The 13,571-nt window shown below is 33.4% G+C and overlaps 1 protein-coding gene across 3 annotated transcripts in view; it reads left to right on the plus strand.

Moving 5' to 3' along the window:
- The window catches only part of PHTF2 (putative homeodomain transcription factor 2), a 145,360-nt gene extending 134,827 nt beyond the window's left edge, over positions 1-10,533 (plus strand). For all 3 annotated transcript variants that reach the window (XM_063098638.1, XM_063098637.1, XM_063098639.1), the window contains 4 exons: positions 3,468-3,623; positions 5,020-5,115; positions 7,337-7,462; positions 8,130-10,533. In XM_063098638.1, the coding sequence (XP_062954708.1) occupies positions 3,468-3,623; positions 5,020-5,115; positions 7,337-7,462; positions 8,130-8,150 (399 nt within the window). In that variant the 3' untranslated portion in view covers positions 8,151-10,533. The remainder of the gene's footprint in view (positions 1-3,467; positions 3,624-5,019; positions 5,116-7,336; positions 7,463-8,129) is intronic.
- The last annotated feature ends 3,038 nt before the right edge of the window (positions 10,534-13,571 follow it).

Genomic DNA, 13,571 nt, shown 5'->3' on the forward strand with positions numbered 1-13,571 from the left:
GTATGGAGGTTCCTCAAACAATTACAGATAGATCTACTATATAACCCAGCTATTCCACTTCTGGGAATATACCCAGAGGAATGGCGAAGGGATACCGGAACTCCAATGTTTATTGCAGCACTATTTACAATAGCCAAGAGTTGGAACCAGCCCAAATGTCCATCATCAGAAGAGTGGATAAGGAAACTGTGGTACATCTACACAATGGAGTACTACTCTGCTATAAAAAAGAACGAAATACTGCCATTTGCAACAACATGGATGGACCTTGAGAAAATTATATTAAGTGAAACAAGTCGGGCACAGAAAGAGAAATACCACATCTTCTCACTTATTTGTGGGAGCTAAAAATAAATAAATATGTAAAGAAATAAGGCAGGGGAGAAGACACAACAATCACAACAATTCCTTGAACTTGTTAAGACAAGTGAACAGATATGGTGTAGTGGGGGGGAGGGGAGAAAGGAAGGGGAGAAGAAAAACAGGTAAAGGGACACGGAAATCAATTACAGTGTATATTGAGAAGTTAATATAAAATAAATAAATAATAAATAAAAATATGCTCTCAACAAAATTCCTTCAGACCCATGTGGTTTTTTACAAGTAAATTTTGTCAAATATTCAGATAAACAGATAATCCTAATCTTAAACAAAAGATCTAGAGAATAGAAAGGAATAGTCCTCAACTCATTTTATGAGGCTAATATAACCTTAATCTCAATACCAGAGAGACAGTATAAAATTGGAAACTCTGAGCTAATTTTACTTAGATTAACTTAGATACAAAATTTCTCAGCAAAATTCTAGGAAGATGAAGCCAGAAATTTAATAACAATAAATATGCCTGACCAAGATAGTTTATCATTGGAATGCAGAGAATTTCAACTTTATAAAATGTATTAATTTCAGCTCCTTGAGTTGATTAAAGGAGGAGAAAACATGCAGTCAGATCAATAGATGCAGAAGACAATTTGTAATTCTCAGTGGAGATTTGTGATACCAAGGATTGAAAGTATTGTCCTTAATCTGATACAGCATATCTTTCAAAATTTGGAGCAAACATTGTACATAATGATATTGCCTTAGGGTTATTACTTTAAAATCAGGAATAAGACAAAGTTACCCTCTCTACCACTTCTAGTAAGCATTTTGTTGGAGGGTATTAACCAGCAAAGATAGGAAAAAGATAAATGATAAAAAATTTGGGAAGGAAAAATAAAATCATAGATTATTGACTTTACAGACACATTGCTAAAAATATGATGTTTTTTAGAAGATGATCAACAAAAATAGATACATCAACATAAAAAATTGATTTTGTTCTTATAAACCAGAGATCAACAAAGTTCCTCAGTAAAGTTCTGGATAGTAAGTATTTTAAACTTTGCCCAACATGTACAGTCTCTGAAATATATTCCCCTTTTCCTCTTCCCGTTTCTTCCCCCACCCCCTCTTCCTACTCCTTCTCCCTTCTTCCTTAAAGAAAAAAAGTTAAAAATTATTCTTAACTCCAGGATCAAATAAAAAGTGGCCTAATGGTAGATTTGGCCAACAGATCAAAATTTGCTAACCTCTACTGTATACAGAAACAGATCATTTAAAACTGTATATGTCATTTTTAATAACAAAAAATATATATGTGTAAGGTTCCCAAGAATAAATCTAACAAAAGATCTGTGGGACCTTCTGGAAAAATATGATAAAACTTTATCGAAGGTTATGAAAGAAAGTACACCATGTTAATGGATGGGAAGACTCAATTTCATATTGATTCTCCTCAGGGAATTGTTGGAATCCCATGCGATTAACCAGAATGCTTTATTTTTTCCAAAAAAACCTCTTAAAACCTTCTATAATTCATCTGGAAGCACAAAGAGACAAGAATAGTCCAGATAATTTTGAAGAATGAGTTGACTTACCAGAAGTATAAAGACTTAAAGTTATAGAATGACTTTATGATTTTGGCTCAGGTACAGAATAACCAGTGGGATAAAACAGAGTCCTGTATATCCAAAGATATGTGGGAACCTCATATGATAAGAAGGCATTATAAATCAATGCAAGAAAGCTTTACATAACGGAAAAACAAAATAAAATTGAAGTAAAATAAAATCACTTCACACTATACAAAAAATAAATTCCAGATGGATTAAAGATCTGTGAAAAACAAAAATTTTAATTTGATCGCAAATAAAAATAAAAATTGTACATGCTACAAAAGACACCATCAAAGACAAACCAGAGTCAGAAAAGATATTGGCAAAACAAGTGACTTAGGGGCTGGCTGGTTAGCTCACTTGGTTAAAACGCAGCATTATAACACCAAGGTCATGGGTTTTGGCCAGCCACCAAAACAAAAGTAAAAACAACAAAAACAAAAAAAAAACTGACTTAAATAGTATTGTTATTCAGAATTTATAAATAACTTCTACAAATCAATAAGAAAAGCAGATAACCCAACAGAAAGGAGTAGAGAATATAAAAAAGTAACTCACAGAAAAGGAAACTCAATGACCAGTAAACATATGAATGAAACATACTCATCCTCCCTAAGTAAGAAGAAAAGCAAAATTAGAACAAGGAGACAGCATTTTACACCCATCAGGTTGGCAGATGTTGTTAATAAGTTTGGTAATAACAAGGGTGGACAAGTGTGAGGGCAAAGGGGACTCTGATACACTGCTGCAAGTATAAATTGGTACAACTGTTTTTAAAGACAAATTTGCAACATTTAATAAAGTTGAAGCTGTAAGTATCCAAGGACCCAGCAATTTTACTTCTAGATATTATCTCTTGAAGAAAGTCTTGCAGGAGTGAACAAGAATGTTTATTGCAATGTTGTTTGTAATAAGGGAAATCATCAACAAAATAAATACTAATGATAGAGTAGGCCAATAAATTGTGGTTGATTCTTTTATCTTTAGGATGTTATAATGAAGAAATTTAGAGCTAAATGTATCAACATGGATAAATCTTGAAAACAGGTTCAGTGGAATAAAAAGCAAATTGAAGAATGATGTGGATAATGTGATAACATTTATATTAATTTTAAAATAGACATAAAATAACATAGTTTAAGGATGTATATGTAGCTAAACTATAAAAACCTTTAGGGAAAAGATAAACACAAAATTTGTTACCTCTAAGGGTGTGGCAGTGGGGAGAGAAATGAGGATCAAGAAAAAGTTTAAAGGGGTTTCAGCTGGATCAATAATCTTTTATTTTTTGAAAATCTGAAAAATATTGCAAAATATTAGGATTTGACAAACCTCGTAGAGGTCACATGGATAATGATTAGGTTATATTCTATACTTTTGATGTGCTTAAAATATTTTATAATAATGTGGAATGTTTTAAAAATGTAATGGATTTATGAACCATCTGTATGAAGTAAAATGTTTTTTCTTTTAAAAAGAAATTGTTTGAATCACATTGCTGCTTCATGTTGTCTTCTTATACACTTTTAGCTGCTTCATGTGCATGAGATCTTCCTTGATTGTCACTACAATTGGGAACTCGTAATCTGGTGCATCTCTTTAACACTTTTTCTCCTGAGATTTGTTACCCTTGGATCAGAAACAAGTAAGAAATATAGCAATACCTCAATATTACTTACTGAACAGGTGAGTATGCATGTTTATTATGTTATAAATAAATGTCTATAATCTACATATTAAGTTAAAATGTCTTTATTTCATGTTTTAAAAGAATGTAGTTTATTCGATTAAGGCCATTTGTGCTATAAAGCAAACTTAAAATCTGACAGGACACAAGACTTTCTTCAGTGTTTCTGCCCTGATTCAGATTTCAAATTTAATCTAGTGTTTTTATGTCCCATTTTTATTTGATAAGAAGGAAGTAAGTATGCTTTATAGAAATGAGGGATTTTAAGTCATTAGTGGAATATGTTTGCTTTGCAGTGTAGTAGAGCCACATTTGAATACATGGATTTTTATTCAATAGAAAGGAGAAAATGTAATGATTTTGATGTTTAGTTTTATTTTTTATGAGTTTGTTAAATATTTTCCTCTCACCATTTCATAAAAATTATATAAAGAAAATTAAATAAAGCTTATTGACAATAAACTTGTTGAATATTTTAGTTAGGGACAGTTTGATTTTAAAGAATCAATAACCCTGTTAAATGAGCTCAATTAAAGGGAAAGGTGAGAGTAGCCAACAAAGATAAGGACCTCTAAGAAAGTATTCTTGGGCCTCATGGAATTGGAGAAAATCAGCCACTTCTTCCAACTCACTCTGAGGCTAATGGTTTCTCATTTCTGCTCTTCTCTGCACCTTTCTTCCAATGGCCTCTCTGTAGACACGCTACCCTATAATTTTGGCTTACACATGGTTTTGGTTTGGTTCAGCATAAGTTGTGACTTGGATTTTACTCATAACTTTTCAGCTCATGATCCTACAATATCTGGCAGTTATTATGTTGGTCCCACTGACTAGCTTTGGGTTGGGGTAACTCCCCATCTAATGAGCTGTGGCTGCCACATTAGGAGCGGGAAGACGGGATTCAAGTAGGATAAGCACAGCTGCCAGGCCTGCTTCTTCCCCAGGCTCAGTATTACAGCATTTTTCAAAGAAGGGAACTGTGGACAGCACAGGCAAAATTGTCTTTTACAGAATGGATAACAAAATACACAAATATTTCTTTGAGTGACTTGCAAAATAAGTCACAAACCAGTTGATTTAGTTTATTCTAATTATTATTCTTTAAGTTGATTTAGCTCTGGGACTAAAGCATCTCACCTTTTAAATAATGCCATCCACTTTTCATTTTTTGCTTTGGCTTTTGATTACTTTTGAAAGGTGTTTAAATAGTAGTTATTATTTTTGTTATTGTAGAATAATATAAGTTTAATATAAAGTATAAAGAAGAGTATTAAAATCACCTATAATCTCAATACCCAGAGAACCAGTATGACTATTTTAGTGAATATCTTTCAAGTCCTTTTAAAAATGTTTGTTATAATTTTAAGTATTTTTGTTTACTCTTTTTTATAAAAGATAAACCTCTACTTGAAAATGGAGAAGAAACCTAACAAAAAAGAGGAACTGACACTAGTGAATAATGTTTTAAAACTGGCTACTAAACTGCTAAAGGTAAGAAAAAAATTTTAAATGGATATAATGTAGAATATGCTGTTCTAACACTGTATCTTATTCTTGTTTGTAGATCCTACCTTGTATTTGGTGTTCATGATGATCCAAATTGTTTCCAAATTTTATTTGAGCACATTCATGCAATTTATATTTTACTTTTCATTGCAAAAGTAATCAAAGTAATCTAAATAATTTCTTTGGAAATTGTATAGTAAGACTTTTAATAATGTTTAGATTATTGTAGAGGTTGGCATCTTTGGAAATTTATGCATCCTAGAACTTAAAATATATTTCAAAAAGAACGTTTGATGTTAACTTGGGAATTTATTCATTTTGTATTTCTCAGAGCAGTCTTCTGCTTGACCTTGAGTTAGCTTAAAAGTAGTAATACATAATTGTTATAATAAATGAGTATATATTATCAATAAACATTTAATTTTCATATCATTTTTGGTAACAAAAGGAATGCAATTTTGGTGTATTTGATCTCATAGTAACTCTTTGGAGGTAATTTAATAAAATATTTTTACTACTGCTCTATGGTGTTAGCAATGCTTTTCTTTCTCAAAAGAAAAATATTTTTAAAAAATCTCAATTCTTATAACCAGTTGAACATAATTCTTAGAGTTGTTTAAAAGTTTTCAGAAAATGATATGAAATTAGTTGTATCTCAATGTTGTGGTTAATTCTGTCAACTAAAAAGTATTAATTAAATATAGACTGTGTGCCTTACTGTATATTAGGCATTGAAAGGGGATAATAAAATAAATAATTACAAATTGCTTTCTTTTTCAAATTCCTTTAAGTATTTTGAAGACGATGACATTTAAATAATAAGCATATAATACTCTACAAGCAAACTCCATTTTTTGCCAAAATGCACTATAAGAAAAAGTATCTTAAATTGATAGTTTTATGTTTGTTTGATACATATATATTGGATATCTTCAGAATGCATGCACTATGCTAGACAGGAGGGAGCTACAAAGATGAAACTCAATGAGCAGCTACTATCTCAGAGTAGAGAGAAGTATAAAAATAACTAAAATACAAAGCACAACAATGTATCTTTTTTGATGATAGTCTCCTAGTCAGAATCCTGGGAATTAATGTAGATTGTACCTTCTCTCCCCCTCTTTACAGCCAAGAAATTCTCAGGTCTATTGATTCAACTTCTCAAATATCTTCCGATTCATCCCCTCTTCCCTATCAACACGGCCTGATGTTAGACCTTTGTCTCTCACTTGAGCTTTTGACACACTGAACTCAAATGTATGCCGGCTTCTGGTCTTGCTGCTCTCTAATCTATCTTCCACATTGCTGACACAGTGATCTTTCTCAAATGCACACCTGATGTTCTGTTTTCTTGCTTAAATTCCCCAGTCTGTCAGCAGTTTGCCTAAAGAATGACCCTTACTTAAGTTGCCAGCTTTATAAGTTTAAAGTACTTTCTCTCTTGTACTTAACCTCTTAACAATGATGAGCAACCTGCAGCAATTCAAATGTGCCATGTTCTTGTTGTGTCTTAAGGAATACCTACTTTTCCCCACCCACAGTTTCAGGAGTGCCTTCCTCTATGGTCCCCCTACTTTTTAGGCATACCTCTGTAATGGGACTCTCATATTTGAGTTATTTGTTTGCATGTCTACTAAACTGTAAGGCCCTTCAGCTCAGGGACTGAATCTTAACTTTCCAGAGCCTAGCACAGGGCCTGGCGTATAATAGAACTTTACATGTTTGAATCAATCAATCAATTAATTAATCCATGTATTTGAAAATGAATTGACTCGAAGGGGAGTTTATACATATATATTAGTATTGTCAGAAAATTTATTTAATTATATTTCTAATTATTCTGCAAAAAGATATTGTCCTCTTTCAGTTTCTATTCTAGGTCTTATACTAAAAAATGTTCTTTAACCTCCTTATAGCTACTAGACCAGTACTAGTTATTCACGTGGGACAGAAATTGGGAGTTACAAATTTAGTTACAGAGTTTTTTTTTTAAAAGAAGTCACTTTCTCCTTAAAAAAAATTAAAACTACCATTAAAATTTACTTATCTTGAGTTTAACCAAGTTTATCCTTTCTAAAAGCATCCATAATTTGTAACTTTTTTGAAAGAGGGTTTTTTAAAAATCATCATTGTATATTGCCCTTAATTAGTTTAACTGAATATTCTCATTGAATCTGGGGCTAACAGTTTTTTTCTCTTCTGCTAGGAATTGGACAGTCCCTTTAGATTATATGGACTTACAATGAATCCGCTGCTTTATAACATCACCCAAGTTGTCATCCTGTCAGCTGTTTCTGGTGTTATTAGTGACTTGCTTGGATTTAATTTAAAGGTAAGAGCTTGCAAGAATTTTTTTTCTTAGTACCTGTTGCATTTTTGTGTCACTTCTTATACCCTATTACTCTTTTGAGATTTCACATGCACAGTAATGGAGTCATTTTAATAAGATTACACACAATTAATGAAAATAATTTCACATTTAATTTCAAAGAATGATATATACTTATGGCTTATAATACTGATGGAACTTCCAATTTGGAAAAGTATTTATTATAAGTAGGACACTCATGCAGGATAGGTGGAAGTATTTATTTTTACTCATATAATTTGAATCTAATTTATGTGATAAAAAAGAAAACAGAGCCCTATTTCTGTTTTTGGCCCAAAATTGTATTTTCTCTTTTTATGGCAATGTATACATCCTCCAGTATATGCACAACTAACTGTTAGTAAGGTGTAGGATAACTATGTTAGATAAGTAATATGTATATATTGCCACTTCCCAATAAAAGAAAGCCAGAGAAATCTGATTTTCACTTTTTTTGTGTTTAAGGTGAGTAGTTCTTCAAAATAAAAGAGTAAAGGAGTTAAAATATTAGAACCTGCACTTGCGTGTGAATGCAATTTAAATAAAAAGTAGTATTATATGATATGATTTAAGTTTTGATATTAAAACTGGCTGTAATGGTAATGGTCACTACTTTTATTTTTTTCTCTAGCTGTGGAAGATTAAATCATGACAATTTGGAGAAAAGAAGATGTAGCCTCTTTTCCAGAATAAGAGTACTGACTAAGCTGCCTGAAAGCAGTCACTAATTCTTTGCTTCAGGAGTCTCAGCTGGGAAATTGAAGTGTTTACATCAGACTCTCTTGTGCAATCTTATATTTATTTTACTTGTTCACTGTTTTTTACATTTCTTTTAGTCTATATATTTTATTTTTAAGCATTGATGTACTTAGTTGTTGAAAGGGTGATAAAACTGATATCCAGATACTTGAGATCCTGGTAATTGTTCATAAATAATTGACAAAATAACAAATTGTAAAAATAGAAGCCATTGCTAAGCACTGTTTCTCCATCAATGCCATGAACTTGCCTTACTTGTAGAAAACTTCTTTAACTTTGGAATACTGCATTGGACTCAGCTAAACACAAATAATATTTCCTTCAGCAAATCAAGATCCAGTCAGGGTTTCTCTTGAATTATTTTGGAACAATGCCAGGATCTAGACTATTAAGCTGCAGTTTAAGCACCCTTCAGTATTAATATATATGGTATTACATTACAGGTCAACAAGTGCTCTTTGATGACAAAACTTGTAATAGAGCAATAATTGTAAATGATTACCATACTGTAAGATATTTTGATAAAAATTAACTAGTAATAATTGTATTTATTTGAAACACTGGGCTGTTTGCACAGCTCCAACTGTGCATGCTCAAAATGTGCACTTTTTAAAATTGTTACTTTTAATGCATATCTTTATATGGGATATATATAGTGTACTAGGGCATGGTATGGTATCCTTTTGAGTGAGGTATATACTCATCTCACAAGTGAAGTGCCTATTGATATTACTAAAGTACATTATGTTTACTCAAGTAAAGTTTTCTCCCCATGGTACACTATAGTGTATGCTATTCATCCCACACTCAAAGGAACAACTTAAGAATAAGGTTAAGAACCAATAAAATATTCCTCTGATTGCTAGTGATAAAACTATATCCAAATTTTCAGAAAAGACAGCTTCAGCTTCAAATTCTATTCTGTAAACTTAATCTGGTGCATTCCCTTCACCTCCCCTATTATATAAGGGCTATTTTAGATGCTTTTAACCTGGAAGGTTAACTGCCCCCCTCTCTACCCCAGTAATTTGTCAAGTGTCCAGTGAGAACATATCATGTTGGCATGTTAGGTAAATAGAGCAAATATGATAGTATCTTACATTGGGCCTTGATTTTAAGTTGTTATATTTGTACAATCAAGAGTGTTTTGGGAATTACATGAAACATGAAATGTTTTTGCGATTTTTTTTTTAACTGGGTGTCTGGTTTCTAAAACAAAGAATTTATTTGAAACAATCTAGAATTTTCTTGGTGCAAAGTGTATCATGTTGAATATCCACATTTTAATCATGTTATAAGGGACTTAAAATAATTAATTGTAAATAATTTATTTGATTGGTGCAGTTCTAATCCCCAAATCATAATTAAAATCAGGAATGTGTGGAGAACAGAGCCATGTCATATCACTTTGCTCTTACCATTCCTTTTGATCAGCCTTGATTCAGCCTCATTGTGTAAATGTATTTTCTTTCTATGGAAAACACCAGAAAGCATTTTGTTTTATTTGCCTATGTTCTAATGTGTTTGATAATGACCAAAGTGCATTCTGAGTTTTTTCAAGGAATGTATTACTGGAGCTTTAAGAACATACTTAGTTTCTCATGTGAAAAATTAGGCTTTGTCTGATATGTTTCTTCTTTCTATATTGTCTATTGTTGAGGTCGTTTTTAGGAATTATATTTTATAAACTTTTTCAAATAAGGTACATACCTATACAGAACTTAACATTTTGCACAGAATATATCAAATATATTTTGAGAAAAAAAAGTACGGCATGAGTTCTGTTAGGAATAAAAGATGAAGCTATTGTGTCACACAAAAAAAGAGCTTATTTCAGAATGGAAATATTTTTGAGAAAAGTAGCTGAGTATACTGATTTAGGAAATGCCTGTTTTAGATTGAAGTTCAATTTAACTTAGAGTTGAGAGTTGATTTATTAAGTACAGTGTACCTCTCAACAACTTATTAATAATATGTTGAATTATGTCACTAATGTGGGCAGCAATAGAATACTAAAAGGAAAAAGTTATCATCTTAAGCAGTTTCAGAACATTAACAGAACTGTTTTCAAAGCAGAAAAATCGGCATTGCTGCCTTTAAGAATACCATGAATGTAAGAAATTGAAAGAAATTGTAACATATTACAAAATATAGAAAAGGCAGTTCAAAGATAGAATTGTGGCAGATGTTGTGTGTTAACTATTGTTTCTTTGCCACATGTGTTGTATTTGAAAGTTTCAACAGCAAGTTTAAAATAAAACATTCTGTGACTGGCAGTGTTTTTTTTTTTTTAATTTTCAAGTAATATACATTTCTATGTATACTTGTATTTACTATAGCATAAACTTTAATTATAATTATTAGATTTGGGAGGAGTGAAAATAAATTTTTTAAACTTTCAAACACTTCAGATTTTGTTATGATTCTCAGAACATGAAATAATAATATATACACAGACTTTGTCACCAGAATGCTACTAATCACTAATATTTATTTGTTTATTTGCATTTGAATGCAGAAAACTGACTGTGATCTGAGATATTAAAGCTCAATGTCAGAAGGATACTGGTGTTTTTAAACAAATGATTTTGCCACATGAATTCAACATGAGGGATCATAACCAACAGTAGGGTGATTAGGCATATCTATTACCTGATTGGTACAAGTGTTCATAGGGCTTAAATTAATCAAGGACTATTAATTCAAATGCACTTTCAAACTTACTTTAAATTTAGGATTGGATCTTTTAATGAGTCTACCTTCAGGCTTCAAAACAGAGTGATTTGACTTGCACCTCTTTCATTTGCTATATCATTTAGAATGCCACTTCTCCATCTTTTTTCTGCCAAGCCTATACAAAGGATACAAAAAATGCTTAATAGCACTGGCTTCCCACAGTACTTAGTTTCTAGGGGAGTGGCCTGGGGAGTCTAGGAGACTGTTAGTGATAGGAAAAACCAAATTGTTTTTTCTACTCTCACACACCACTCAACATAACACTTCTAACACCAGATTCTCTAGCAGACACCAGTTGGATGCCCTATAATTTAAATCAATTCTGACACTATCTACCCAGAGATAAGAGTCAGATCCCACAGGTTGAGGGCTCAGTTCTGCAAGACTATGTCCACTTCAGATTCCAGTTATCAGGCCCAGGTTGTAACCAACCAGATATAAATTGGGGTTCCCCTGACCCCCTCCTTGGGTTTGATTAATTTGCTAGAGCAGCTCACAGAACTTAAGGAAACACTAGTTTATTATAAAGCATATTGTAAAGAATACAGATGATAGAAGAGATGCACGGGGCAAGGTATGGGGGAAGGAGTGCAGAGCTAACATACCCTTTCTGGGGTGACAACCCAGAAACTCTCTGTATTAGTTCATTTCTGTTGCTGTAACAGAAATACCTGAAACTGTGAAATTTGTAAAGAAACAATATTTATTGCTTACAGTTTCAGAGGCTAGGAAGTCCAAAGTCCAGGGAACATAACTGGTGAGAGCCTTGTGAGGAGTGATTCTTCAAAGCAAAGCAGGGTGTCACATGGATGGCATAAGCAGAAAGAGAGCTAAGTCCTCAGTCCTCTTTATTTTATTTATTTTTTATTTTTTATTTATTTATTTATTTTTTATTTTGTCGATATACATTGTGGTTGATTATTGCTCCCCATCACCAGAACCTCCCTCCCTTCTCCCTCCCCCCTCCCCCCAACAATGTCCTTTCTGTTTGCTTGTCGTATCAACTTCAAGTAATTGTGGTTGTTATATCTTCTTCCCCCCCTTGTTTTTCTGTGTGTGTGTGTGTGTGTGTGTGTGTGTGTGTGTGTGTGTGTGTGTGTGTGTGTGTGTGTGTGTGTGTGTGTGTGTGTGTGTGAGAATTTATATATTAATTTTTAGCTCCCACCAATAAGTGAGAACATGTGGTATTTCTCTTTCTGTGCCTGACTTGTTTCACTTAATATAATTCTCTCAAGGTCCATCCATTTTGTTGCAAATGGCAGTATTTCATTCGTTTTTATAGCAGAGTAGTATTCCATTGTGTAGATGTACCACATTTTCCGTATCCACTCATCTGATGTTGGGCATTTGGGCTGGTTCCAACTCTTGGCTATTGTAAAGAGTGCTGCAATGAACATTGGGGAACAGGTATGCCTTCGACTTGATGATTTCCATTCCTCTGGGTATATTCCCAACAGTGGGATAGCTGGGTCGTATGGTAGATCTATCTGCAATTGTTTGAGGAACCTCCATACCATTTTCCATAGAGGATGCACCATTTTGCAGTCCCACCAACAATGTATGAGAGTTCCTTTTTCTCCGCAACCTCGCCAGCATTTATCATTCAGAGTCTTTTGGATTTTAGCCATCCTAACTGGGGTTAGATGGTATCTCAATGTGGTTTTGATTTTCATTTCCCGGATGCTGAGTGATGTTGAGCATTTTTTCATATGTCTGTTGGCCATTTGTATATCTTCCTTAGAGAAATGCCTACTTAGCTCTTTTGCGTGTGAATTTATATATTAATTTTTAGCTCCCACCAATAAGTGAGAACATGTGGTATTTCTCTTTCTGTGCCCGACTTGTTGCCCAGGTAGCGTGGCCGAGCGGTCTAAGGCGCTCACTCCTCTTTAAAGCCCACAGAACCATGCTGATGAGCACCACTAAACCATCAATGGATTAATCCATTCACTCGGGCATGGTCCCCACAATCTAATCACCTCTTCAAGCCCCCCTCCCGCCCCTCTTTGAGTTAACATAAGATTTCTCACCCTCTTAACACTGTCAAAGTGGAGGTTAATTTTCTAATACATGGACTTTGGGTGACACAATTCAATCCACAGCACTCTTCAAACCTCATAGTTAAGGGATTCTTATGGAGGCTTCATCATGTAGGTATGATCAATTATTGATTCAATTTCCAGCCTCTCACCCCTCGTTGAGAGGTAGACTGAAAGCCCCAAACTTCTAATCATGGCTCAGTCTTTCTGGTGACTAGCCCCATCCAGCAGCCCACCAAGAGTTGCCTCTTTAGAACAAAAGACACTCCTATCACCCAGGAAATTCCAAGGGATTTAGGAGCTCTGTGTCAGATGTTTCATCACCACTCAGGAAATTACCAAGGTATTAGGAGCTCTGTGTCAGGTACTGGGGTCAAAGACCAAAGATTAGAACAAAAGATTCTCCTAGCACCCCTATCACTTGGGAAAGTACAAAAGATTCTCCTAGCCCCCTATCACTTGGGAAAGTGCAAGTGTTTTAGGAGTTCTGTGCCAGGGAATGGGGGCAGAGACCTATATATATATTATTTTTCTTATTA

Source organism: Cynocephalus volans, chromosome 6 (genome assembly GCF_027409185.1).
Source record: "Cynocephalus volans isolate mCynVol1 chromosome 6, mCynVol1.pri, whole genome shotgun sequence".
Lineage (NCBI taxonomy): Eukaryota > Metazoa > Chordata > Mammalia > Dermoptera > Cynocephalidae > Cynocephalus > Cynocephalus volans.